We start from the raw sequence: 26,619 nt of genomic DNA on the forward strand, positions 1-26,619 counted from the left end.
AATTGTGTGTATATATATATATATATATATATATATATGACTCTTTTGTCATAGAACCCGCAAGAATTTAAAACTGCTTTCACCCCTGCATATATCCATAATGTCATTATCGATAAAGATTTGTCTTTCAAATAGTAATCAAAAATGTGGATTGAAGCCAGTGTGGCGTACAGCGTTCTTAATGCAGCAAAACAAAAAGTGTTGTCAGGGTATTTTTACTCTCCTTGTTTGGCCAGAATCTGAGAGTCTCTTCACAAATGGCACAGCTGCCAGCAGTAGCTGGAGACTGCAGTCAGGAATATAAAATACCTCAAACCATTTGCAGAACAGTAGAGACTAAATGAATCAAGACGTAATTAAAACAAAAGACTGATTCTTTTAATCGTTCTTTGGTGACGGCGCTTCCTTTAAGTGATTCGAAAGATAAATCGCAGATTAGACTGCAGAGTGTCGGTTCATGTAAATATCCGCTTGGGTGATAAATGTAGTTTATTAAACAAATAGGTTTTATGAATCCTCTAAATGAGTAGATGAAACAAAGCTTCTTCTTTTTTTTTTTTTTCTTTTTTTTACACAGAGATTCTTTACAGTGAAATGGATTTCAGAATCTATTTGTAATGAAAGAAATGCTCTGACGTTTATCATATACCAGCAAGTTCTGCCCTCGTTGTGCACAACCGGACATTTAGAAATAAACAAACACATATTGACGCAGCCGGCCGAGTTGAATTGCTGCTCTCTTTGCCATGTCGGTAATTAATCTTTACTTTTAGAAAATCGGCTTTCTTTTCATTCCTTCGCTTTGTAATTCATGCATATAGAAGGAAAGCCCAGAAACGGTGAAACATTTGTCATCTAAGTGATTTGTTTTGAGTTCTAGAGGGCCTCTGGATCCAAAAGAGCAGAGGGAGGGGTGTTTTGATGAGTAAGTATGAAATATCATTTTTAATGCAAATATGACCTTTAGTTTGATGGGAAGTTTTGGAACTGAATTTTTTCTTCTTTTTTTTTTGTGCCCTTTGAATAAATTGTGTGTGTCAGCTCACTATTACTCTGCGTTTGGTTGCCTGATAATACAAATGTTTTTCTTTGCCCGCCCCCCATCCTCTAATCTCTGTTGTCTGAATGATAAACACTGAGATGAAAGCAGCAGATGGTCTAGGTTCAAGCTGTTGTTCCCTGATATAATGTTCAATTCAAGTCAAAAGGAATCCTTTCTGGGCCATAAAGAGTATTTTGTGTGCAAAATGATTTACATTGACCAACATTAATGTGTACTACCGATCATGAATGTTTGACCTCTAAATGTCCAGCCTGCAGAATGTTTTAAAAACGACTGCAAAGGTGAACTCGGTGGCTTTCGGATAATAATAATAATAATAATAATAATAATAATAATAATAATAATACAATTGTCAAGAGTGAGTACAGAAAAAGTCAGAATATTTTCCATTCAGTCCATCATGACCTGGTCTACCTAACTTCAGAGGTAAATCATTTTGCTGATTAACGCATTGACCACTATTGAAGTTACATCTCTAGTCCTAAATCAATGACTGTGATTATTTAATGACAGAAAAATAAACATATGGGGGTGCTGTGGTGGCACTGGGGGTAGAGCACAACCCACGTAAGGAGGTTTTAGTCCTCGACACGGCCGTCACGGGTTCAATTCCCGGCCTGACGACCTTTGCCTCATGTCTTCCTCCCTCTCTCATTACCAACTTTCCTGTCTCATTTTCTCACATAAAGGCCAGTAGAGCCAACAAAACTTTAACAAAGACATACTCACAGTTTTAGGATACATTCAAATTACTTATTATAATTTCTACTCTGTTCTCTGAAAGCATCAAAAGATTCACAGAAAATCCTTCGAAAAATTGAGTTAAAAGACTAGGGCAAAAACAGTTACTATTGCTGCAAAATGTTTCCATCATATACAAATCTATGATGTTCCCTAAGCACCTAAGAAGTTTTTGCCATCTATGTGAAAAACAAAAAACTAAATTTCCATTTTTGACTGGACGAGGGTTAGGGTTAGGGGATTCCTTTAGATGTTGGGTGATCAAGCATCACCACAGCATGTTATACTATCCAAATGGAAGGATGTTAACTCCTGGACCGCTATCCCCAAAAGTCAGAGGCGGTGTTAGTGCTGGTTAAAAAAAACAAAAGTGTATATGTGCGTTATTAGTGTGTGGATATTTATCTGTTATTCAGGGGATCTATAATTTCACCAGGAAGAAAAAAACAGACTGTAGTACTTTTTTATAAGTCATGATGCTCATCTGACTGCTTTGCTGTGGGTCTAAAGTATATTATATACGTCCTCACTAAGTTAACCGGGTCTGCAATCCTCAGGATCCGCACTTTCTCCACTTCAAACTTATAAAGTGCATACAACGATTACCAAACGCCTGAACCGAGAAGTCAGTGAGATTTAATTCTTTCCTGAATGGCTCATAGTTTATGCATCCTTAGAAAATTTTTTTTCTAATAATGTTGTATTTTCATACTTTACACAAAATATAACATACCAGATAAATACTCATGTAAGTGCAACTGAGCTTTTCTACTTTAGACTTGTTTGTGTATTGGTTAGATACACAGCTTTCCTGTTAGGAACAGGAACAATTTTAAATGACTTTATAGCCATTACTCGCCCTGGACATTGGCATTCTCGCGTCTTAACTATCAGAGGAAATTTACAAGCAAACTGTTTGTTGAACCATTGCTTGGAATTTTTTTTGTTGGTGATGCATTTTATCAAACCTGACATGTTTAGTGAGTTATTTACTTCACGAAAAGCATAACGGAGCTAAAACAGCTGACTCTGAAAGCTCTTTATGCTGTTTAAGCATTCTTTTTATAGAAATGTACCCCACCGTCTCAAAGTACGTTTTACCTCTGAAGTCCTTACTTATTGGTCTGCAGCGATTTGCTTCTTCCCCTGTTTCTGGCTCCATAGATCTTTATTCTGAAGATGCATTTGGCAGTGTGGCTCATTTGAAATCGAAGATCCTCAAGTTGCTTAAGTTCTGTTTTCTGTCCGTCAATAAGTTGTTATACCTTAATGAAATGTGCTGTCCAAAATCGAAGAGAGGGTAACGATTTGCGTCGGTGCAAACGAGTCTTAAAAATCGGCTCGTTCACTTCGCTGCTCGGTGTCCAGACGCTTTCCTCTTCTAGAGAAGATGCATCTAGCCTCACGAGAAAAGCTACACTCCCTAAACCATTTGGAAGCCATCACCTCCTCCTTCACACCCAATACACAGGGATATAATGCACAGGCTTGGAGAATTACACAGTTTAACAAAATACCATTCCATAGCTTCGGGGTGTCGAGGTTGTCAAAACTTTTAACAGCTCCCTCTCACTGCCATTTGGAGTATGTGATGTGTGAAATTGCACAGCGCAGCTCTAATTGCGCTGAGCGAAAGCTGTCCACGTCTGGTTTGCATGGCTCAGCTGTATTTTCAAACTGGATAGCAAAACAAAAATAAACGTACAGCAGAAAACTTTACAACAACTTTTTATTTATACATTGATTTATTTTTTTATTTTTAATTATTATTATTTTGCTAATGAGTAATTGTAAGACGGCGCGCTCTGGTGTGTACGGCGTGTTAAGCAACAGTAAAGACAAGAAGGAGAACCGAGAGATGGGAGCGGCGTTCGAAAGAGATGGAAAGACCCGCAAAGCCCGCCGCACGCAACGGTTTTGATTTCAGCTGTTTTCTGTCATCTAACAGAATTGGTTTCGCATGAGGCAGTGCTCAGTTCTTTGCAGATAATCCTCTCTGGCTGCCTCTCTTTCTCCTTCCCTCGTATTCCTACCTTTCTATTCCACCGCTTTTCTCAACCCGATGTTCTTACCTCAAGCAAGTTATCTTGTTTCATACAGATTCATTTTCATTTAACCGTTCCTCTCTTCTTTTTTTTAAGGTTCCTTGACAGAAAAAAAAAACTTCTTCTTTCTTACCTTTTTTTGTATACTTGTCTATTTTCCGAAAAAAAACGATCAAGTTAAGGTGAATCATCGGTTAAACCGGATACCAAATGGATGAAGTGTACACCCAGCTTGCCCACATATAATCATGTCTACTTGAAGCTGCCGTACATGGCGCTCATTAGAAGCTCTCATGCTATTAGAAACCTCCATTTCCAGGGTACAGGCTACACTTACGGTGAGTTTTTGCAGCGCGAAAGAGCAAGAACTATGATTGATGCGTCGCGGTATCTCTCTGTCGTCTTTAATGATGCTTTAACAGGCATTGTTGTAGCTGTGCGGTGTGCTGATACAGATTAAATGGAATCCCCAATGAAGATGGGTGACAGAGAAAATCCGTCAGCGGGAATAGATGGACTTGTGTTTAACAATCACTCGCCAGCTTCCCTCTGGTGAATGTGATCAGCTTTGAATTTTAATGCTGGAATACCTAGGGAATAAAAAAAATCAAGCAGTTTATGAGATCGGTGTTCTGTCGTCTTTTGATGTTTTAGAATTTCATTAAAGGAATAAAAAAGAATTTTGAATTAACACATTGAAATGTGTTTCAAGGTTTCTCGTCATATGAAAGGTGTTCAGATAAATATCAGTGATTCGGAACAGTCAAACACACCATTTGTAATCCCTTTTTTTTTATTAAAATCAAATTTAAGCAATGTCTCAAAGAGGCTTGTTTTGATTGATTATGTCAACAAGTGGTTTGGATTTCAGTCAAGCTATTGGTCAATGACTTGGAATTTATTTTTCAGGTCTGGAGAATTATGCAAACATAATGTTTATAGAGACTTTGCTCCCTTTGCCATTTTCTAAATGATATATGTTGAAAATAAACAATCTCCTATGAGAGCCTTTTTGTTTTATTTTTTATTTTTTTTAACTGTTATTAGACTTTTTTTATTTTCACAATGCCAATTCAACATTTTAGTGCATGGAATTGCCCAATTCCTTTTCTTAAAATTAAATAAAGTCTATGCTGGAAAGGATTGCACGGTGGAGCAGTTGGTAGAGCTGTTGCCTTGCAGCAAGAAGGTTCTGGGTTCGATTCCCGGCCTGGGGTCTTTCTGCATGGAGTTTGCATGTTCTCCCTGTGCATGGTGGGATCTCTCGGGGTACTCCGGCTTCCTCCCACAGTCCAAAGACATGACTGTCAGGTTTGTTTCTCTAAATTCTCCCCAGGTGTGAGTGTGTGTGTGCTGCTGACAGGTTGTTTGTCCTGTCTGTCTCTGTGTTGCCCTGCTGACTGGCGACCTGTCCAGGATGACCCCACCTCTCTCCCGTTGACAGCTGGAGATGGGCACCAGCAACCCTCCTGACCCCAATGGGATAAGGGTGTAAGAAAATGGATGGATAGATATGCTGGAAAGCTTTACAGCTCAGTAAAATGCAGCATTATATTAATTAATCCATCTACCTATCATATGTTCTCCTTCTTGCCCATGCAGAGGGATTCACAACTCTAGGAGTTTGAGGTGGGGAAAGTCTAGAAATTAGTTTTGTGTTGGAATCTGATAACCGTTACTCTCTCAGGCTCTAAATCTCACATAATCCATTTGACTTCATTCTTACTTCTTTTAGACTAACGGTTTTTGATGTTGTACTCGCATCTTGATTTTTGGCGCTGTTACGGCTCATTGTTGTTCTTGAAGTGGCTGATTGTGACGGTGCTTAAGGGTTGTTGCACCACAAAGCATTTAAACCATGCATACACCATATAACGCTTTACACGTTCCCATTCTGCTCTGTCTGTTAGTTTAAGCCAACGCTTTCTCTTCTACACAAAAACATCCAAATTGTGTTGCCCGCACCTCTCCCTCCCTCCAGAACAAGAACATTGACAAACAAACAAACACTGTTTCTCTGCCACCTTATCATAATCTCCAAGCAGAAACAACCCTTGAGCCTTTATACTCCGGAAAGTTGCACGTTTTATTTAAATCTTATTCCAGATTGTGAAGAAATACCCTTATAACAACGGGGAACTTACAGAGTAGTCCAGATCCATTCATTTAATTTAACCTATCTGTCCCTCAATGGATAAATCCAATGCACACTTGTTTCTTTTCTTACAATTTGAGTTGTTTTTGCAGGTTCATTATTTAAATGGATAGTTTATTGGTGTTTGTGTCTAAAAATAAACAATGAGTAAATATGTATCCCTAATAAAGACATATTAGGGATGAATGGAGAAAACAGACAGAAAAACTCCCAATATTCAGTTGATTAAATAAAATAAATCTACAAATATCTAAATCAAGGGCAAATTAAGGGCTTGTTACCATGTTACACATCAGCACCGGGAAAAACACGGCTTTATGACAAACCCAGGATATTGTTTCATTGTGCAGAATGAATTATTTGTTTCCACACTGCTGCCATGACTCCTGGAAAATGTTTGATCTTCCTCGAATTTGAAAAATCATGTTTTTGTCCTGAAGGTAATCCATAAACTTTTTTTTTAAATATAAATTTAATTTCCAGAAGGGCAGTAAAATCCAAGCCTCCACTTATGGGAAGGGAGACATCAGCGATCTCCAGTGATGGAAGCAAAAAAAAAAGTAAATAAATGAATAAAAGTGCAAATATCTCTCCTTCGCCTTCCTCTGAAGCCTCATCAAAAGCAGATGTTTCTGACAAAACATCCTGAGAGCTGCGGTGTTTCCATGCAGGGCTTATCCCTGTTGACAGCTGCACGGTTGCATTTTGTATATTCGTCTCTTGTCTGAGGTTAAGTAACGTTCGGTAAGCCGGCGCAGATACAGCTGAACATCACAGAGTCCAGAACTCTGCTGGGTCTGGAGCCGACAACAGCTTGTTTGCGCAGTAATTCCTCCCTTAACAAGCTTCAGGCACACAAGGTGAGATCATAGCGAGAGCGCAGACATTCCCTCACGTATACGCAGGGTCCCCAGCAGATGTGTGGACCCGTCAAGAGCTGGAAGTCTGCTTTGAGTCGGGGCACCACTGAGCTTGGCCAGTGAAAGCAAACATCCCCCTGAGCTGGATGCCGTCCAGCGACGGAACTGCTTTAATCGCCAAATGTGGGCAAGGTTTGCTCAGGGGTCAGTGGTGCTCTAGATCCTGTCAATAAACACGTTGCCCACCTGTTTATATCCCACTCTCTTATCTACACACAGACAGGTCTGACGGCCCGGTTCGATCCGCGTTCCTGACAAGCTGCCACTCGTTTCACAGCCGTTCTTACTTTACTTTGTCCCTACGCTCATGTCCATCCGGGTTAAGAAACATGGTCACTTATAATTGACAAAAAAAACAACATAATCAAATAACTTGAGTAGCTGGAACTGACCTCGCCACATTTACCACGAACAGGTTTTCTCAGTAACACCGAGGCAAACAGAGGCGAAGCAGTGAGCCAGTTAACTCAGTTTAAAATATGGGTAGATTTTCTTTTTGGTTATTTACGAAGCAGTATAATCTTGCTCACGTTTTTGCGGCAGTTTTGCTGTCGCTCTTAGCTTTATTTCTGCACTGGATTTATGAAGCAGACTAGATATACAGGAGGGAGTTTTTGAATGTATTCCTGTATTTACTTTTGCAGGGATGTCGAGGTCAAGATCTGACAGCGTATTCCTCAGAACCTTCTTGAATAAAATAATAATGTAGTAGTTTGTTCAAATTAATACAGTGGATTGCTATATTCCTTTAACTGTTTTAATAAAATATTAAATGCTTGGATTGCTGTTAAACATGGCTTAGACTATTATGTCTATTGTGTCATTATTTACAGCCTATAAAAATATGCTGCAAATGTAGTTTCTAGTATAATAATGTCAGGATAAAAAAATAACTGCCTTGTCTTTGATTTTTATTAGAAGTTACTTTTTATGCTCTTTCTTTCATAGTCTGTGTACGAAATTTTTAAAAAAGCAACACAGTCATTAAACACGCTTTAGATGATTTGTTTAAATATGTAAAAAAACAAGAAGAGTAACATCCCTGATCTATTTTTTTGTAAAGTCAACAACCAAACAGGCTGCTGTTTTCCCTTGTCCTCCCTTATTTTAAAATTAGCACCAGCTTTTTGCAAACATTATTTTAGCACACAAATACATTTTAGCCAATGTCTTGGTCTTTGATAGTTTGCTTTTTCTTATTTAAATAATATACAGAACTACAGGTTGTCAAACCATGTTGGCGCCAAAAGACACTGTTTACTCGTTAAAGCTAAGTATGAAGACCTGCTTTTGTGTCTATTTTCAGATCTCGAGGCGCCAAAAACTCTTAGCAAACATGCAGCACCTATAACATCTTTGTGCATTTGACCTTTGAATTTTTAGGGAATTCAAATGTGCGTAACTATGTTTTGAAATGGAGTTGATTTCGAGATGAGACACCAATACAACAGATTTTCCCATTGACCAGGGCAGGCTGATGACTTTCATCATTTAAACTTAATCGTTTCTCAGCAATTGATTTTAAACCTAAACCATGTTTTAGCCAACCAAACAGCTGAAGCATTCCTTGATCGCTGCTGCCTGAAATTTCATTGGTCCATCCCTCGCCTGCAGTCGGTAACAAAACAGCCCTTCATCTTAAGATAAATATACCGTAAATGAACACAATTAACAAATCAGCACCTCAGTAAGCAAACCAGTTGTCTTATGTTGTGGCTAATATATGTACTTTTGCTGCCTGTCATCACCACAGTTCACTGCATGTCTGTCTCTGTGTAAATCCTTGTGTTTTCCTCAGCTAATGCAGCTCCATATCTCTTCCCCACTAGCTTGATCCCAGGAAGCCATCACTCTACCCTGCTTACCTCTGGCCCTCGTCAGCCATTGGCCCGTGTGTGGCTGTTTCCGTGTCAGTGTGACATCTTTGGCTTAAAACAAAAAAAAAAAAAACGGTTCACTGACTTACAAAGTTGGTCACAGATCGTGATTTTTAATTTTTTTTTTCTTGGATTCGTTCACGCAGAGATTCCAAATAGCCAGGCCTGACGGTAAACACCTAAACAGATGGCTGACAGATCCCTTCTCTACAGCAGGCATTGCTTGTTGAAAATCCTCCGTGTCGCTGCTACCAGGCAAATGCTTCTAGTTCATGTCAGGATCACTGCTGCATGCTTCAGTCGTGGGCAGCCGGAGATTTTACTATATAATGTTAAGACGTGTTATACACAAGCATGTTCTTCTTAAGATGCTTACCTCTGATTAAAGCATCCCCTAATAAAAGGTAGCTACTTATATTATTTGTTTCATTAGCTAAAGAGACAATATTGTTTTATTACTGTGTTGTTAACATAATTGCCAAAGAGTTTACTAGTTCAGCTTAGCTTCCAGGAGGACTTTTATTTTATTTAACCAAATTTCTGATTAGGAGAACTGCGTGTAGTTTATTCAGAGAGCAAAAGATAGAGCTAGCATCTTAATTGTCTAAAACAACCTACAATTGTGCTCAGTATCGTTTCCATGACAGACGTTTATCATGGTTAAAACTTGCTACTTCATTCCTAAAGAATGCTTTTTCCATTAGAGACTCATGAATGACCTAATGCACAGATATGTGAATGTACTCCTTTCTTGTCCTTATAATGCCTCTGCTGACTGACACGATGCAACCGGCGCAGATCGTCTCTGTTTTAAACATCACTGTGAATTCAAGAGGAGGATAAATACTTTTGTTTTATGTTTGCTGGAAACTTTTAGTAAAAAAAAACAAAGTGAGGCCTTTTCGAGGATAAATGTATGATTCAGACGCAAACCTGCTTTGATAAATCAAGCCGTTTCTTTAAACTGATTAAAACTCTTTACATTAACTAGTCAGCTTGTGTCTGGTTCAGTTCTAATGGTCGGCATTATGAACAAAATTGTGGTCCAATGCAACCACCTCCTAGAGAGCATCAAAACAGTTTGTTTTATGTTGGACTAACTTGTGCACCCTTCTTATACCGGAGGTTTATAGAGAAGGAAGATCACCTGTCTGAAGAGTATCCAGGATTTACTTTTAAAAAGTTTATTTGTAAACTTTGCTTCTTGTCAATTTTTGCTCTAACAGATAAAAAATAAACAGTTGCACACTACCATCTGAGGGATGATTTTCCACACTCAAATTTTTTCCGCAGAAAATCAAAATCTCCATGTTACTTTCTTACCTCTTCAGGTTTAAAGTCCTCAATTATTTTTTAAGTGACCGAGAAAACTAAAAAAAAAAATCATAACTTGCCTTTTGTGAAGAGCACTTGAATTGTTAGGGATGAAAAGATGGGGCACCGTAAGACTTTACCGTCGCTCCAATACGAAGAACATAATCAAAACCGTTGCATAGATGGACAAAGGGAGTTTACAGAGGCTACAGGCTTTTTGTTCCAAAATATTGTGCGTGTGAGGAATCATTTTAGGTTCGCTAAAGAACGAAAAAAGATGAGGTGATTTGAATGAAGCGATTCCAAGATTTTGTTTGACACAAGGAAATGATACATCTGCAGCCGGCCGGCGTGAAGCGGACACGTTTGTAGACGTGTAAGCATATCTTTTATATGAGAAAAGCAGCTGACTGACATCTCCATCTCTCCAGAAGCGTTTAAGGAAGTTGTTTGTGTGAATTGTCCTTTTGGGAGCAGAGGTCAGTTGTGATTAATTGGAAAATAATGCATTTGTTACTATGTTATTGTTTACAGCGTATCGCTGCTAAGGTAGACATTCTGCTCTGAAACATTGCATCCAGCTAGCTCCAAGGCGCTTTGATGTGTCTGGCTACGTTAGCGCTTAGCGTGCAATGTTTCTCATGGTAACCGCTGTCCACCGATCAGATGCACTTCGGTCAAAGTTCGAAATAATTGAGCGGCCCTCTTAAGTTGCGGCTCACCCGGCGGTGACGTAAATACAGATCGGAAACCTGTGTGTTAAACGTGACATCGAGAGAAAGTACAAGACGGTTTGCTTTGTTTCCTCTTTTCTCTCCATCCAGAAATGACCTTATTTGTATCCAGCGCTCCTGCCCATGTGGCCAATTATGATTGACTGCTAGCGCTTATAACCAGTGCTGCCGTGCCAAGAAGTAGCATTCAAGACTTTGTCCATGATTGAATGTTGTGACGCTGTGACAGAAAGATCAACAAGCCCAGATGGTTTTTGTCAAAGCTTTGCTGCCAGTTGGGTGTATTGCGGTGTGTTTGGGTTTAGGGGGCTTTTAATAAAGTGAGCAGTTTCCTTGTTACCAGCTGCAGGCAGAAGTGGTCACATTCTCAGGTTGTCTTTTGTGAAACCTGTTGCTGGAGGAAAAACAAAAAAAGAGACTCAAATGAAAGTTTGAGCGTTGGCGTTTACTTTTATGGGCAAAACATGTGTGTTGCTGCATAAACCATGTGTTCATTTGAGTTTGCGCTCTGTAAATTTCTCAGTTGCTCTTTTTCTCCCCACTCCACCCACTCGCCCCCCCCCCTCAGTTCATCAGGTTCACAACACTCCCCTGTTTGCGTTGAATGTTCGTTGCCAATAAAGTGTTAACTGGATATATTTCAGAGATAATAAATATGTATTTTATTCCAGTTTGAATCACTTCCAGTCCTCAGTAACCATCTGCCATAAAGCAAACAACCTGTTGTGGTTTGTAGATAAAGCCTCCTCTTCCAGGAGGCGTCACTCGTTCTCTTTTTACTTTTCAAAAATTAATATGTTACAGCAGTATGTCCAGAAAATCAAGGTGGTTACTAGCCTAGCAAAAAAAAAAAAAACATTAAAAAGGTAGACAGAACATAAAGAGATCATCTGGGGTGCAATGTGCTCCCCTGGATACAACAGATTTTATTGTTCTCCTTATGGTTGTTTTATTCTCTGTACAATTGATTTGTTGATTTTTATTGTACAGCACTTTGTGATTTTATGTCTGTAAAAAGTGCTTTATAAATAAACGTTGCTCACTTACACACTCAACTATGAACAATCGAGCATGGGAGATCTCCAGCTGGGCTTAATATTAATGATATTAGCATATCTGAGTCCTGGTTGCTCCAAGATGGAGCCTGGTAGCAATAATAAAGGTACAGCTGTGTACAGGTGTGTACCTCCATTAATAATTTGAAGTACTGGCCTTATTCTAATGCTGTAGCCCACTCACGAACACACTGAGCTGATAGTCTTTGAGTTACTGGACTTATTGCAACACTTTTGGAACAGTAGCTGTTGTGGTCATGGGTTCCTGTCATCCCTGACCACAACACACAAGATTTAATTCAATGCCTAAAACCAACGACCCACATGCTCCAAAGAAAATACACTTTTCTCATGCCTCTTAATTCGCTCGTTGTGCAACAGAGCCCCGCCAGGTGAAGCGCACACACCTCCAAATTGCTCACACGGACAGCTTACTCAGAGACAAAGGATATGGATATGCATGTTTGGCCCTTTTTGTGATGTCAACGATGGCACGAGGGGAATATTCAATTTCCCTCGTGTTGTAGAGCATGTCTGCTCTGACACAGTGAAGTAATCAAATTTACCATACTGTTAGTGTAGCTTCCCCCAAGCGAATGTTCTCAGATTCGGTCAACATTATGTGAAAAGTTTGAAATATAAAGCACAACATTTTTGGGGAACATTGTGTTACAATTTTTGGCATGGATGTGTGTTTTTCTTTGCAGGTCAACACCAACTGGGTGTTTGTTTTTTTTTTTTATTTGTTTGTTTTTTGTTGTTTTTTTTTATAGGAAAGTGTTGTGGCCCTTTTTGTTGGCTATATAACCACTTGCGTCATAAACAGTCTTTAATCAAAACCATACACGAAAGAGACTTGGTGCACTGTGACTTTATTTCCATATAAAAGAACCTGATGCCTAATATGAGTCGAGATTTCACAGTGCAAACATGATCATCTTTAAAGCACCTGTCCTTTCCATTAAGGAGTAGAGAAAAACAGCAGTGTCTAAGACACACACACGCACACACACACACACACACACACACACACACACATTCTGAACTGACGAAAGCAGAGACGACTTCAAAAGTTATTCCATAACTCAGATCAGCCTCCTGGCAGTTGTTGATTCTTTCCAGCCAATCATACTTTAAGAATGCCAAGGGTAAACAACTCCAGCTGAATGACAAGCTCCTGAGAGTTATGGTTCTTGATCATCTGTAAAACTGGATCTTCACAGGCTGTGTGTGGCGTTAAAATATTCCTTCCTGTGATCCAAAAAAAAAAAATATTTATATAACGTGGTATAAATTGATTATTGTGTTAATGTTGACTTGCATCATTGGTGGTCCTGAATAATAGTTCCATTCCAAACAATCCTACTATATCTTAAATTATGCATTGTTTGAAATCTATGGACATGATTGTAGTAATGTGAAAGGAAACAAGAGATACAATCCTGTAAGAAACAGATTTCTTAGATGTTTTGCTTTCTATCACACTTAAACATCTCAGATCATAACATTTATTTTAATAGATAAACATAGCCTGAGTAAATACCAAATCTATGTTAAAAATAGGATTTTGTTCATTGAAGGAAAGAAGCTTTTCAAACTGACTTGACCCAATTGGAAAAGTTTATCACCCCTCATAAATTTTCTTTATCACACCCAGTTGCAATAACATTAAAAAAAGCTAAAATATGTCAAAAAGCTACATGGCCTAATCTGAATTTTTTTTTTAAATTCAGGAACAGCTCAAGTTTTGGGACTTCAGTGAACCACAGCAAGACTCTGTCCAAACAGGAGGTGTGGAAACGGTTTGTGGACTTAACATGTACAAAGTTGAACTTTCTGGAAGATTAAAGTCCTGTCCCAGTGGAAAGCTTACACAGTATTTCAGGAAAAGAAAATCATATCGACACTCAAACCTGGTTAGTTGTTGCGGCCTTATCTTTTGACTTTCATATCAAAAATCCCTCCCAATTGTCCACCGGTTATCGGCAAAACCAATAACCAATCGGCCGATTACTTTTTCACACAGGGCCCCATTACTTTTTTGGCTTACTTTTTCCCCATTACCTGAAATCACCTCAAAACTGCGCCATGAATATTCTTCAAATTATCTTTTTTTTTCTGACTGTAACGTAAAAAAAAAAAATAAATAATAATAATAATAATAATGACACACTAGTAGTTTTGTAAAATACGTCCAGCACATGGAATATTTCTTGCTATCGCAACTCTTGTCCAAAACAAGCTGCCTGTTTGTGTCCATAACATTCAACAGTCTCCATGTCTCCTACAGCGGCTGCTTAAAGTCTTTTCTCCTCACTCAGGAAGTATCAAGACAGAATTTCCTGCCTTAGGCAGATTTACTGATTTTGCTAAATAGACAGATTTACAACATTTCCCAGCTGAACCTTTAACATTCTACCAGTGTCGTCTTAGGAAAGCTGGCTGGCTTGCAATTCAGAAATCAAATGCATTTTTTTTTTTTTTTTTTTTTCTTTCGTACCCGGGGAAATGCATTCTTTTACACAAGAATGTTCCTCTACATTTTGCTAATCGAATGGACTTTTTCTGCCAGCTGCTCAGCTGTCTGATGGTGTAAATTAGAAACATTTTATAACCAAGTTTCTTTTTTTTTTTTATTCTTTAAATTTATGCTTCAGAAACTGTTTTGGAAGTATAAGCCATCTGTTCACCAAGTGAATCTCTTTCTGTCATTTCATATCCATCTTCATAAAACCCAAACCCTGCAGAAAGAGATTTTCACTTTACATATTGAAACTGGGATTTTTTTTTTTCTACACTTCGGCTGACAATAAATCTAGAATTTTCTTTCCGTATTACATTTTTGGCAGAAGACGCACAAAATCTGAAGGAATAAATCAGGAGATGTGTAATGGCATTAAAAAAAAACAACTAAATTTTGATTGCTCCTAGACTTTGTTTGATGAAGTTAGGTTAAACTAATGCTTGCTAAGATAAATATGTCAGAGCATCACAGCTTGTTGCATATGTGGCTGCAGACCAGTCAGGGTTCCCAAGGTGACCTCCGTCTACCACTGGAAGGAGCAACTTTGGGAACATTGGCATCAGAAGTGGACCATGGAGGAATGAAGGAAGGAAGGCAGCCTAATCTGAGGAATTTTGGTGTTGGTGAACACAGCCCTGGGTACCGATTTATGTTTCTGCTGGTAGCCCTAATAGGTCCGACTTTATTTGGTTAGATAAGAGATTATAATCTGTTATCCATGAGAACTAATTGGTCCATTATGGGACTAAGAATGATGGAAGTAGGATTTAATATGAAGTCTTTCAAAAATAATTTTAAATTAAATTAAATTATGCGAGTAATTTGACAATTTAATCTCCCCATTTCATTAATAATACTTATTTATTAAAGGAAATAAACAAATTCAGTGGTACGTGGGTACAAAATGGTTTATTTACAATAACAAAATGGCAGCAGGACGCGGAGACACAAGATGGCAACACATGAGGACAAGATGGGAGGATGGATTGTAGCATTGATCAAGAACCATTCAATTCCTCCCTGCTTTCCCATACTAAAGTTGCTGTGACCACTGCCTGCTGCAAGTAAAACTGACTGATCGTGAGAACCTCACCACCCCAGAGAAGAAAATACAATAAAAGGAGCGCTCCCTCCTGAGATTCGTAGTAACCATCTCAAGCTGGCCCAGTCGACAAGAATCGGGGAGAGAAAGGTTTGCTCTGATTTACCTCCAGGATCGATTTCATCTTCGTCTGTCAGCAATCAATGCGGCCCGTGTCCATTTTTTTTTCTCCCGCTCGGGGTGAGTCATGTCCATAAATGCCATGGCAGCACACAGTGTTCACAGTGTTATTGGTCTCGTTTGACTCTCATTTATAATAAAATCTGGTCATTACAGGTCTATCTGGTTCTTTAAACAAACTTCTGTGAGTTTTATTGCTTCCAAATGTTCTGCCATGAAGTCCTCTAATATATGACTCAAATGTTTTGCTGCAGATGCACAGAATACAAGTAAACCCCGTTCAAGGAGGAAAAGAAGTTAAATAAAAACAAACAAGAAAATAAAAACTTGTTTGTTTCCTTAAAAACATGTTTCCTTTATTGCCCCTTTTCCACTTGTACCATCCCAGCACGACTCAACTCAGTTTGACTCGACTCTACATGGTTCCGTTCAATTTCCCCTCACAGCTGAGCACCACCTCTACGTGTTTGGGTCGTCCTACCAGGGCAGCTTCAGAGTCTGAAAAGCAAAGTCATACGATTTGGACGTTGTGTCGTTTTCAGTGTTGCCATTTTCAATAAAACGCCAAATGAGCTCTGTCGTCTTTGGGAATTTTTACAAATACCAGGGCTGATTCTTGTCAGGAAGTCGTTTCTGTGACACAATCGTTGACTCTTCTCCCCCCAGTCAGTCAGTGGCCGGCAGTCTTCTGACATCATATTTTCACCCTGATTTGTACACTTGGAACCCCAGTCGAGTGAAAAAGGGGCTGGTACCATGTCGACGTCGCTAAAGGAGGAAGCCCATAACCAAGTCCAGCCATACCGAGTTGGTACCAGTGGAAACAGGGGACAGTTTGTGGTTTCCCCACAGGCGTGTGAATGTAGATACTTTTGGGGGTGTGGATTTTATCGTTATTAAATAATGATTTACAACAAAATACATCATTCTATGGATAACAAAAATATCTCTAAAGTTACTTCGGGTTCTTACAGAAAAGCCTGGGTAAATATGTTTAATAAATCCCATAAATTGGAAAAAAAAATATTCACTAAATTGCCTAGATGTTATCGTAAGTTATCATTTAGTGGACACATGGCAACAATGAGCAGTAACTGTTGGGTGCTTCCTGCAGCTTGAGTCACTCTTTTAAGATAAAGGACATTGATTAAAGTTATTGATAGCCAGCTGTTATTAGTTTTCCTTTCTGTCAACACAGTGATCATACAGTAGGAAACAACCAAGTGCATAGAAAATCAAACCACTAACCTCTCCCTATGCTGTGTCTTTACTGCAGTTTGCAGCTGCTGGGAGTGAATCTAACCCCCAGCGAAGGGATTCAAACACTACATACATAAGAAAGTTATACTTTGGGGTTTGCTGGGGTTGCTAGGTAACAGTGCACTGCCCGTGACAATCAGGAGGTTTTTGAAGCTACTTGTTTTCCAGACACACACAAATAAAAATAACTTGTTACCTCGAAATGACTGGGTTTGTTTTAAAGTTCTCGGGCTGCTTTTAGAAGCAGTTGAGTCCCAAATAGAAATACAAAAATGTACTAAGTCTCAATTTCACATAATATGCCCAGTTTAAGACTGTTTACCACCAAAAAAATAGCTAACCAGAAGAACTAAGATCAACTCCTGTTCATGTTGGAGTTAAAATTTTACTAATTTCTGCCCCATAAATGCCAATATGTGACACAGTAATAAATCACAGCCCAACTGCTGATGTTGAATTTTCTCTACCATGACTGTATTCTTCTGGCCACGTTTGTACATCACCAGCTGCTCTCACTCAGACAACCGAAATAAATTCTTAGCATGTTTCCATATTGGTATATTCCAATGAGGATTAAAATACAGCTCCATACCCACAGAGAGGATGTTCCACCACGCTTTCCAATTAATATACTAAGTGGTTCAAAGCTTCACAATGTCACTTTTCATTTAAATCTCCAGCCGTGTTTATGCCTTTCACTCCTCTGACAGTCCTCAGATCTGAGTAAACATCCTCCTCTGGCAGCTTGGACACACTTTCTTTTTTTTATTAACAGACTGTCCCACTCTTTATGTTTCCATGGCTCTTGTTAACCAGATGGTGACATGAGAGGATGACCACCGCGAAGCGCCCATCACTCATCGTGTATCCTATGTGACTGCTTGAACCCTCGAAAAGCTTGTATGCATATCCTGTTTAAGAAAAACCGACCACCTCAGTCCATACACACACACACCCACACACACACACTCATACACCGCAGGGATGTATAAATACACAGAGACAAGCATTGCTTGTGCAGAGCATACTCAGGGATGGCCACCTCACAACCACCATCACTTTGCACACCTTTCATACTAGTAGGCTTGGTTTTTCCTCTGTGCAGTGAAGTCCACTCCCTGGGGGCCAGCTGGCCTTCTGATGCATGTATGGGTGCCAGCAAGGGATACAAAGCTAGCTGTGTGTGTCAAAAGGAGCATCTATAAACCCCTGAAAAGAAGGTAGTGGAGATGCTGGAGGTTCATCTGCTGAACGTAATAATTGGTAAATGTCGATTTTTAGCACAAGTATTTACACAAGTGGCTTTTTAAGAATTCTTTAAGACCATTATTCATTAAATTTAAGATGTGTATAACAGAAATGTACAAAATAACATTGTATATTTTATATAGTAGTAGAACCACAGATTGGGGGTTGGCAACAGAAGTTAGCCCATGGCAAAGACAAATGTCACTTATCCATTAATAGACGCAAAAAAAAAAAAAAGCTAGCTAGGAAAAGGATATTAGCGGTAGCCTCAACCACATCAAGTCACACAATGGAATAAAATGACTCAAACGTTTGACTGACAGGGAAATCCAGTGAGAAAAATAAATTGCGTAGAATATACAAAAGTAAATAATTATAAATAAGAAATATTTCATATTATTTAGTGTTTAAAACATTAAAATAAATAAATGTCAATTAATTAGATAACATTTGAGGATTAAAACGATTTATGCACTTATTTACAAGGTGGAATATAAACAGGTATGCAGAGTGAGGTAGTGTTTTAATTTGGAAATAACAGATATTCAAGTCCAAGTAAACGAGAGCACAGGAAGAGCTGAGCTCTGCAGCACTCCCCCTGCCTCGGTGACTGAACAGTGTTGGAAAGCTCTTATGTTAAGCGTGCAGGGAAACAACGTTTTGCAGGACAGTGCTATAACAGATCAGCAGGAAAGGTATTTGGTTGCAGCAGTGGCCGTTATACGGTTACACAGCGCTGGACGGAGTGCAAGTAAAGTTCAGCTGTGCTTTTGAGATTAAACGTCGCAGATGAATGTTGGTAACGGAGCCACGACATTTTAAATCTAAAGATGGGGAGCATCTGCGGAGCGTGAAACTGCCTTTTTTGTTGATTACGTAGCATTCAGAGCGGAGGGTGAGGTTTTAGGAGAAATAGAGCATTTAAAAACACATTAGCGCTAGAATGCAGCGACGGCAACGATCGGGTTGAACATGTCTGGATGTAGAAATAAATGGCAGAAACTTTCAGTAAAATATTTAAATATTTTATATTTTTCCCCCCCACACACGTAGTTACATGATTACAGGAGTAGTAGCAATAGCAGAAGCAGAGTTTTTATTTTTAACTCCTGAATGGGTCATTGGAAGTGGGGTCCACCATCTGCTTGGACACCAGTGTGCAACAGTAAAGTGAAAGTGTGTGAATGGGAGGCATGAGTTGAACCCAATAAAGAGAGATCCTCAACACCATGTTCCTTTTGTGTGTGTGTTTTTTTTCTGGGATGCTCATTGCAGATCTCAGATTTACAATGGCCGCGCCTGGACCGGGTTATTCGGTCCATAAAGTCTCCACGTACAGCAGGCCCGAGTTCTTTTGAAGGAAGCCGTCACTAACGGTGGACACTCCTTCCCTCGTAAAATAAATCAAAATCAGCCACTTTGGTCATCTGCGCCTTTACACAGTGAAACAGCTTTCCAAGAATATGCCATGCCGGTACACACTGTACCTGAAGGGCTTATATAACACTCATTTTTGTGTGCTTTTGTCATAATATTGAGGTTGCAAAATCTACAGAGTATTTATATTCTTTATTTGTTCACTTGGTATATGACATGTTTGTCATACATAAACATGACATAACTGAACAGCAAAAGAATAGAGGAATGTAAGAAAGCCTTGTCTTTTTGACAGAAAATGAAAGGATTTAGATTGAGAAGAATGCCTTTCCTGTTTTTACAGTATCTTTAACTATGACTATAACTATGATTCTGCCTGAACATGAACAAGTTTTTTAGCGTTTAAACCTGGACCATAAAAATCCAACATAGCTGAACTACTAAGAGCTGAGGGGGGGAGGGGGCAATAACTTCGTCTCATAGACAGGTTGAATGTTTTCCGTAGTAAATTAAACTGTCTTTTGTATTTACTTCAATTATCTTCGTCTGATGATCTGAAACACTGACTCGCCACAAAAAGTAGAATATCAGAGCAGATAAAAAAAAAGCTTTTCACAACATTGTTTGTTCATGTTGCAGCAAAAGGTGCTAAACCACAGTCTTTCCAAAAAAATGCATTAACCCATCCATTCTCTGTTCTGCAGAAACCCTCTTGAGCTTCGTGGACGACATCCTGTCTGGGGCCAGGTCTCCATGTGTGATGCTGGGGGACATCCCAAACCTGCTGTCTTCCTCCATCAGTCTGATCATTCGCTGCCTGGAACCTGACGCAACATACATGTGAGTTGACACTCGGTGCTCAACACGTGAAGAAAGGTACACACTTGCTTTTCCAAGGTGTCATAAATTGCCACTGATGGAAGCTTAAGGTGCAGTCCACAAATCAAGTGCTGCAGTGTCTCTGAAATGCTCTCTGGTGAAGTTAATCAGGCCTTACTGTTGTCTTTATTGCCATTATTTGCTGTCAATATGAACCCATAAGGACTGCAAAAATCATTTCATTTGCTAATAAAAAAAAACGTTTGACTGCAAAATTGCTTTAGCAGACAGACGTTAGCTTTAGCCAGTCCAATGAATGAGCTTGTTTCTCTGTGTTTGCCACTAATTTTAGCTTTAAGTAAGAAAGGAAGTACAGATATTTAAATGCTTTCACTTTGCCTTATTTACCAGCTTGGTTTCTTTAACATGTGGAAAATGTAAAAGAGGGAGTTTTGAAAAGTGTTTGCTTTTTAAGAAGTATCATTTATTTTTTTTTTAAAAAAAAAAGATAAGTTCTCATCTTAATTAACAGCATAAAATTTAGATCAGTTTTTGAATTGGTCCACATGAGAAACAAAAAGAAGATTGCTTTTTGTCCGAGGCAGGCTAACATTGAAACAAATCCAGGTGACTCCATATATCCACTATCATTGTGAAGCCTCTTTAACTGCATTATGACAACATAACTCTGAAAAATGGAAATAAAAGCAGATCGTAGCCTGAAGTATTCTCTCAGTGCCAGTGGAGTCCTCAGTTAGTCCTCAAGGCGTGCTGTCTCGCATGTTTCAGATCATTCCCTGTTTCAGCACACTTGAAGTAAATGGACTTTGGAAAACTTGATGACATGCTGAGAAGGCAATTCAGCCATTTGACTCAGCTATGTTGGCACAGGAACACATGAAACACAGGAAAGCAGTCTAACATTTAAAACGTTTTCCTCTAAAAATCACTGGTCCCACAATTGTTAGCATCCTCCTTAAGCCAATAAGACATCGCTTGGTCTTCCATAACGTTTTACGAGATTTGAGAGAGGCAATTTATTGGCTGTTCTCGCTTCCACGATCTCTCCAGATCACCATGAGTCCTGGATCTGCTTTTATACTTTCATCTCTATAGTTTATCCTACAGGGTTTCTTTATGGAGTTTAGGTCTGAGATAATAACCCGGGAAGAGAGATTGACTTTATATCCGGTAAACCATTGTTTTGTCTTGACTCGATCACTTTGTTTTTATCGTTACCCCGTTAAGTCTTCCCAGGGTTTGGTTAGCTCAGTAGATATTAATGCAACATTTCAAATAATTATTGAGGCTAAAGCTGTCCAATAAGGTTCGTTTCAGAGGAGAAACACAACCACGTCATCACATTTTCTTCCTCATGCTCAAAAATAAGCATAAGGTGCACTTCCATATTTGTTCCATCTTTACGTTTGTAATGGTAGGACAGAAAAGGTTTTTACATGACATGCAGAAGGAGATGGAAATACCATTTAAAGGTTGTGGTGCAGACTTGGTGACCTAATGTTGCCCCTCCTGACTGCAGTGACCTTTGAACCTTTTCATTCCCTTCCATCCCATTGTGGTTTTTGTGTGGGTGACAAAATAAACTGCGTTGTTATATTTATAAAAATAAAAACATTTGATTAGATAGGAGGTGAAATTTGAGTGAGATAATGAATCTGCTTTAGAAGATGAATTTGTCTAATTTTTAACACACCTTTATCAACAGTTGCAGAGGAGGCTCTATTTCAATGTAGCACCACTGAATATCCCTAAAAAGTGCTAAGTTATGACACGTCATTTCTAGGAAACTTTAACGTCTCTCTTGAAACTTGCCAGAAAAAGCATGTTGTGTCACCACTCTGGCTGAAAGCAGCTTCTTTAATGCCCTCCGTAGATCAGCCTACACTTTGACCGTAGAGACGGTTACTCACTAAGCTTGCAGAAAAATGCCATTTGTATGTGAAGAAGTTATAAGATTCAAAAGTACTGACTCATTAGCTGCAGCAGTTTGACTGCTTTGTTATATTTCTCTTTGAAATTTGATGCTTTGAAACTGGACCTCTGTCTTTTTCAGAAGCTCCTGCTTTTTCTGACATCATCATCACAGCAATGCTTCTCCATTATGTTGTTTACAACCTTTCTTCGGAGCATTGCACTGGGAAGTAGTTGGTTTTTTTTTTTTTTTTCTTTTTGAAAGTAGGTGGCCTTTTGTGAGTGCAAGTGTTTAGGCACCCCTGAATGGCTGCCAGGGAAAATCAAAGGATTCCTCAAACATGCATTACAGGTGGTGAACCCAGACCATTTCTCTGTACTCATCATTTCTGGCTGACATCTTGCATGTTACCACTACTCTCCGACTCATCCAACATTACACATCATTGTAAGTTGTAACAAGGTTTGCTGTGTCAGTCAGCACAGGGTCCGGAGCACGGAGACACCAGCAGACAGGCCAGTGTACCAGGAGATGCAGAGGCCGCAGTAGGAGGGGAACAACCCAGCAGGACCACCGCTTCTTTCTTTGTCCAAGGAGGAACAGGGGGAGCACTGCCAGAGCCCTGCAATATGACCTCCAGCAGGCCACTAATGTGCGCGTTTCTGCTCAGATAGTCAGAAACAGACTCCGCCAGGGTGGCGCGACGGCCCTGCATCAATGAGCGGGGCCTGTGCTTACAAGCCAACACTGTGCAGAACGACTCGCATTTGTCAGAGAACCCCAAGACTGGCCAACTCACCACTGGTGGCTCTTTCTCTTCACGGACGAGAGCAGGTTCACACTGAGCTCATGTGACAGACGTGACAGTCTGGAGACGCCGTGGAGAACGTTATGCTGCCTGCAGCATCCTTCAGCATGACTGGTTTGGCAGTGGGTCAGTTACTGTGTGGGGGGAGGCTTTTCTTTGGAGGGCCCTCCACGTGCTAGCCAGAGATGCCCTGACTGACATTAGGTACCAGGATGAGATCCTCAGACCTCTTTGTGAGACCCATAATGTAGCGGAGTGAGCCGTGGATTCCTTCTGCTGCAGGACAATGCTGGGTTTCATTTGGCTGAATTGTGTCAGCAGTTTCCTGCATGATAAAGGCATTGGTGCTGTAGAGTGGCCTGCTCATCCCCCAGACATGAACCCAGCAGAGTGCATCTGGGACATGATGTTTTCTTCCATCCAACAACTCCACTCTGTCCGCTGCCTCATCAGGGCCGCGTCCAGTTGTTGTAGGGAAGTCATAAAGGCCACACACGCTACCGAGACCCATTCTGACCTGAGGAATTTCCATTGACACTGAATCAGCTGGTGATGTGATTTTTCCACTTTTACTTTTGAATATGATTCTAAATCTAGACCATTATTGAGATAATAATTCAGATTTATATTGATCATTTTTATGTTGTTTTGTACTCAGCGCAATCCACTATGTAATAAACAAAGACTTACATCTGAAATGTTACATTCATTGCGATGTAGGATATGTTAGCGTAAACTTTATTTTTGGTATTTAACAAGATAATAAAAGTACAAGAAAGGGGAGCTTGAGAAAAAAATTCTGAAAACTACTATTTTTCTTTTTTTTTCTATAATGGCTCTTTATTCTTCCTACATATGTTTGTCAGCACAGTAAAAAAAAAAAAAAGCTTTAACATGCGATGCCGTGATCAAGACCGGATTCTTGGATTCTCGCTCAAGCATGTTCACACTTATCTCACACAATCCTTGCCAGAAAGGAAGCCACACACACTGCAGCGAAGGGGAGCAAGACACACTGGGGAATAGAAAAAGGGGGTAAAAGGTTTAGCCAAAAAACCTTAAATCAAACTTTGGGGTTACAAAAGAAAACAGGGGGGGGAGCGTAAAGGTGAAACACGGAGAGAAACGTTTTGAACGTGAAAAGTAATTCGAAGAAAAGGGGCCAGAGGCCAACAGGCAGAGCACACGGTTTGGATGTATATGGGCTGAATTAGCCGCCTAACATGCCCTTTTATTTTCAACATCCGCAAGTATCCTGCTCTTTTTATCCTGGCTGACAGCTCATTCATCTCTCCAGGACTAGTACTCTTATCCCCCTCAGGCTGCTGCAGACTCTATATTTCTTATACAAACGGAACCTGGAACGAAAAGCTGGAAACCATATGGTGCCTCTGGTTCGACAAAATGATGACGTGAAGAGAAATACGCCGATGCTTTTATGAAAGCTGAAAGCTTCAAGAGAATTTCCTCTGTCTTTGTTGGACGGATGTTTAATCAGTCAAATTAAAAGAAGAAATATGTTGGGGTTTTGTTTGTTTTCAGTCTTTTATTGTGCAAGTTATGTTTTAACCACAAGGTGGCGATATTCAATCAGGAAACGCTACAGTGAGGGCGCTGCGTCGGAACCATACAGGCTGCTATCCTCGAAAATGTGGCTCTTATTAGACTACCAGCTGGCAGTGTCTGTCAGTTTGTTGCTCTCGAAACTATGTTGTTGTTGTTAACAGAATAAAATGAAAAGAACAAGAGAACTCTACACTGTAAATCCCGTCACACAGAGTTTGTTCTGTAGAAAACGTCCAAACCCACGAAGCAAAGCAGCTGACTGCAAGCTGCAAGCACGAGTACTTCCGTATCTCCGTGAACCCATTTGTTTGTTTGTATGGTCTTCAGGTTCCGTCTGTGGGCTGTAGACAACACAGGACGGCGGTCCAGTCCGAGTGAGGTCACCATCAAGACTCCGTGTCCGACTGTGGATGATGTCAAAGCGCAGGGTGAGAAATGAGGCCGAATGGGTTCACAACCAGCTCGCTGAGGCCAATTTGTTTTTCATGTGAATAATCGTGCAATTAAGCTTTTTTTTTTTTTTTTTTTCTTACAGTGTGTCAAACTTAGGGTTAGGGTCTGTGTATTCAGAATATCCAGTGCCTTGTAAAAGTATTCGCACCTCTGAGGTTTTTTCACATTTTGACTCGAAACGACAACATTTTATTTAATTTTACATGATGAAGCAAAAAGTAGCCTGTGGTTGTAAAGTGGAAGGAAAGGACTTTATGGTTTTCACACCTTTTACAGTATAAATCTCAGGCAGTGTTATATATGTATTTGTCTTCAATCCCACCTGAGTCAATACTTCATAGAACAATTGTTTACTGAAGGTAATGCTGTAAAATATTAAGGTCTACTGCAGGTAAAGATGCAAAAGATATTTGGGGCATGAATTTACCAGGATTGCACACCTAGGAAAAAGTTTTTTTGTATTTTTTTTTTTAACTTAAAAAATAAATCTAGCTCAGACAATTTGGATTCATCAGTTTTCAAGACTTGCAAATGTTCTCAATTCCACAGAGGTCTGGCCTTTAACTGAGTCATTGTAACATCAGAATACGGTTCAAAGAGGCTCCAATGGACATCTTAAAGATTTTTTTTTTTTTGATGAGTCAAAAGTCTATATATGTAACAAAACTAATCAATTTCGCCACAGAATTCTTCGGTAAACAAAAATATCAAGATCTCAGCCATGGAAATGTTTTTTTTACATTTCATGCGGCTCTGAGTGAGCACTCTGTTGCTTTTTGTTGTGTCATAGACGTATCAAGAATCCCGCTCGCAGCTTGGTAAGACGATCTTGGTGCAATTATTTTTGTTGTTCAAAATGCTGACGCTTGCTTTCACAATGCAGTTTCAAATGTGGTCCCCTGGCAAATTAAACACTTTGTTCTTCTGCAGGGCGAAGGGCGAATGAAGACAAATGATGTCCATTTGTCTTTGAGTTAGCGATTTTCTCCACCCGCTTTTCCTTTTTGTTGCACAGTTTGAACAGGTCGTTTTCTTTTCACCAAGGCTTTGAATGTAGAGGAAGTAGCAATTAGCAAGCTCTTCCAAAAGTGAAAGTAGAAAGTTTCCTGTAGTAGTGATTTTTTTTTTTTTTTTAAACGGACATCTGGTGATATTCTTGTGATTGTGAGAAAATTGTGCATAAAATAATGCACATCCTCAGCATGGATTGTGAAAGAATCAGTGCTTGTGGGGGGCCACCGACTGAGAGCTCAATGTTCATTTTCCTTCTGGAAAACGAACCTCTTCAGCACAGCCGACACTAAGGCCGACTTTCTTACCTTCTTCCAGTGGTTGCTGTTCTCCTGCATCACTTGTTGCAAACTTTAAAGGGATCCGCTTAATTCTGCCTTACAGCTATGAGTTTCTTTTTGCCGCTCTTCTAAAAAGTCCAGATTTGTGGAGCAAACGCCTAATTGATCCTCCCACCTGAGGATCAATTAGGCTGCTTTCAGTGTTACAGTGTT

The 26,619-nt window shown here is 39.6% G+C and overlaps 1 protein-coding gene across 1 annotated transcript in view; it reads left to right on the plus strand.

Moving 5' to 3' along the window:
• Positions 1-25,115, plus strand: part of LOC106941189 (astrotactin-1-like) — a 38,668-nt gene extending 13,553 nt beyond the window's left edge. Inside the window, exons 4-5 of the mRNA XM_015024135.1 lie at positions 20,240-20,375; positions 24,989-25,115. Of these exons, the coding sequence (XP_014879621.1) occupies positions 20,240-20,375; positions 24,989-25,100 (248 nt within the window). The 3' untranslated portion in view covers positions 25,101-25,115. The remainder of the gene's footprint in view (positions 1-20,239; positions 20,376-24,988) is intronic.
• Positions 25,116-26,619: the final 1,504 nt, after the last annotated feature.

The sequence above is a fragment of the Poecilia latipinna genome, unplaced genomic scaffold (assembly GCF_001443285.1).
Source record: "Poecilia latipinna isolate Pla-1442-1.1 unplaced genomic scaffold, P_latipinna-1.0 Scaffold3538, whole genome shotgun sequence".
NCBI lineage: Eukaryota > Metazoa > Chordata > Actinopteri > Cyprinodontiformes > Poeciliidae > Poecilia > Poecilia latipinna.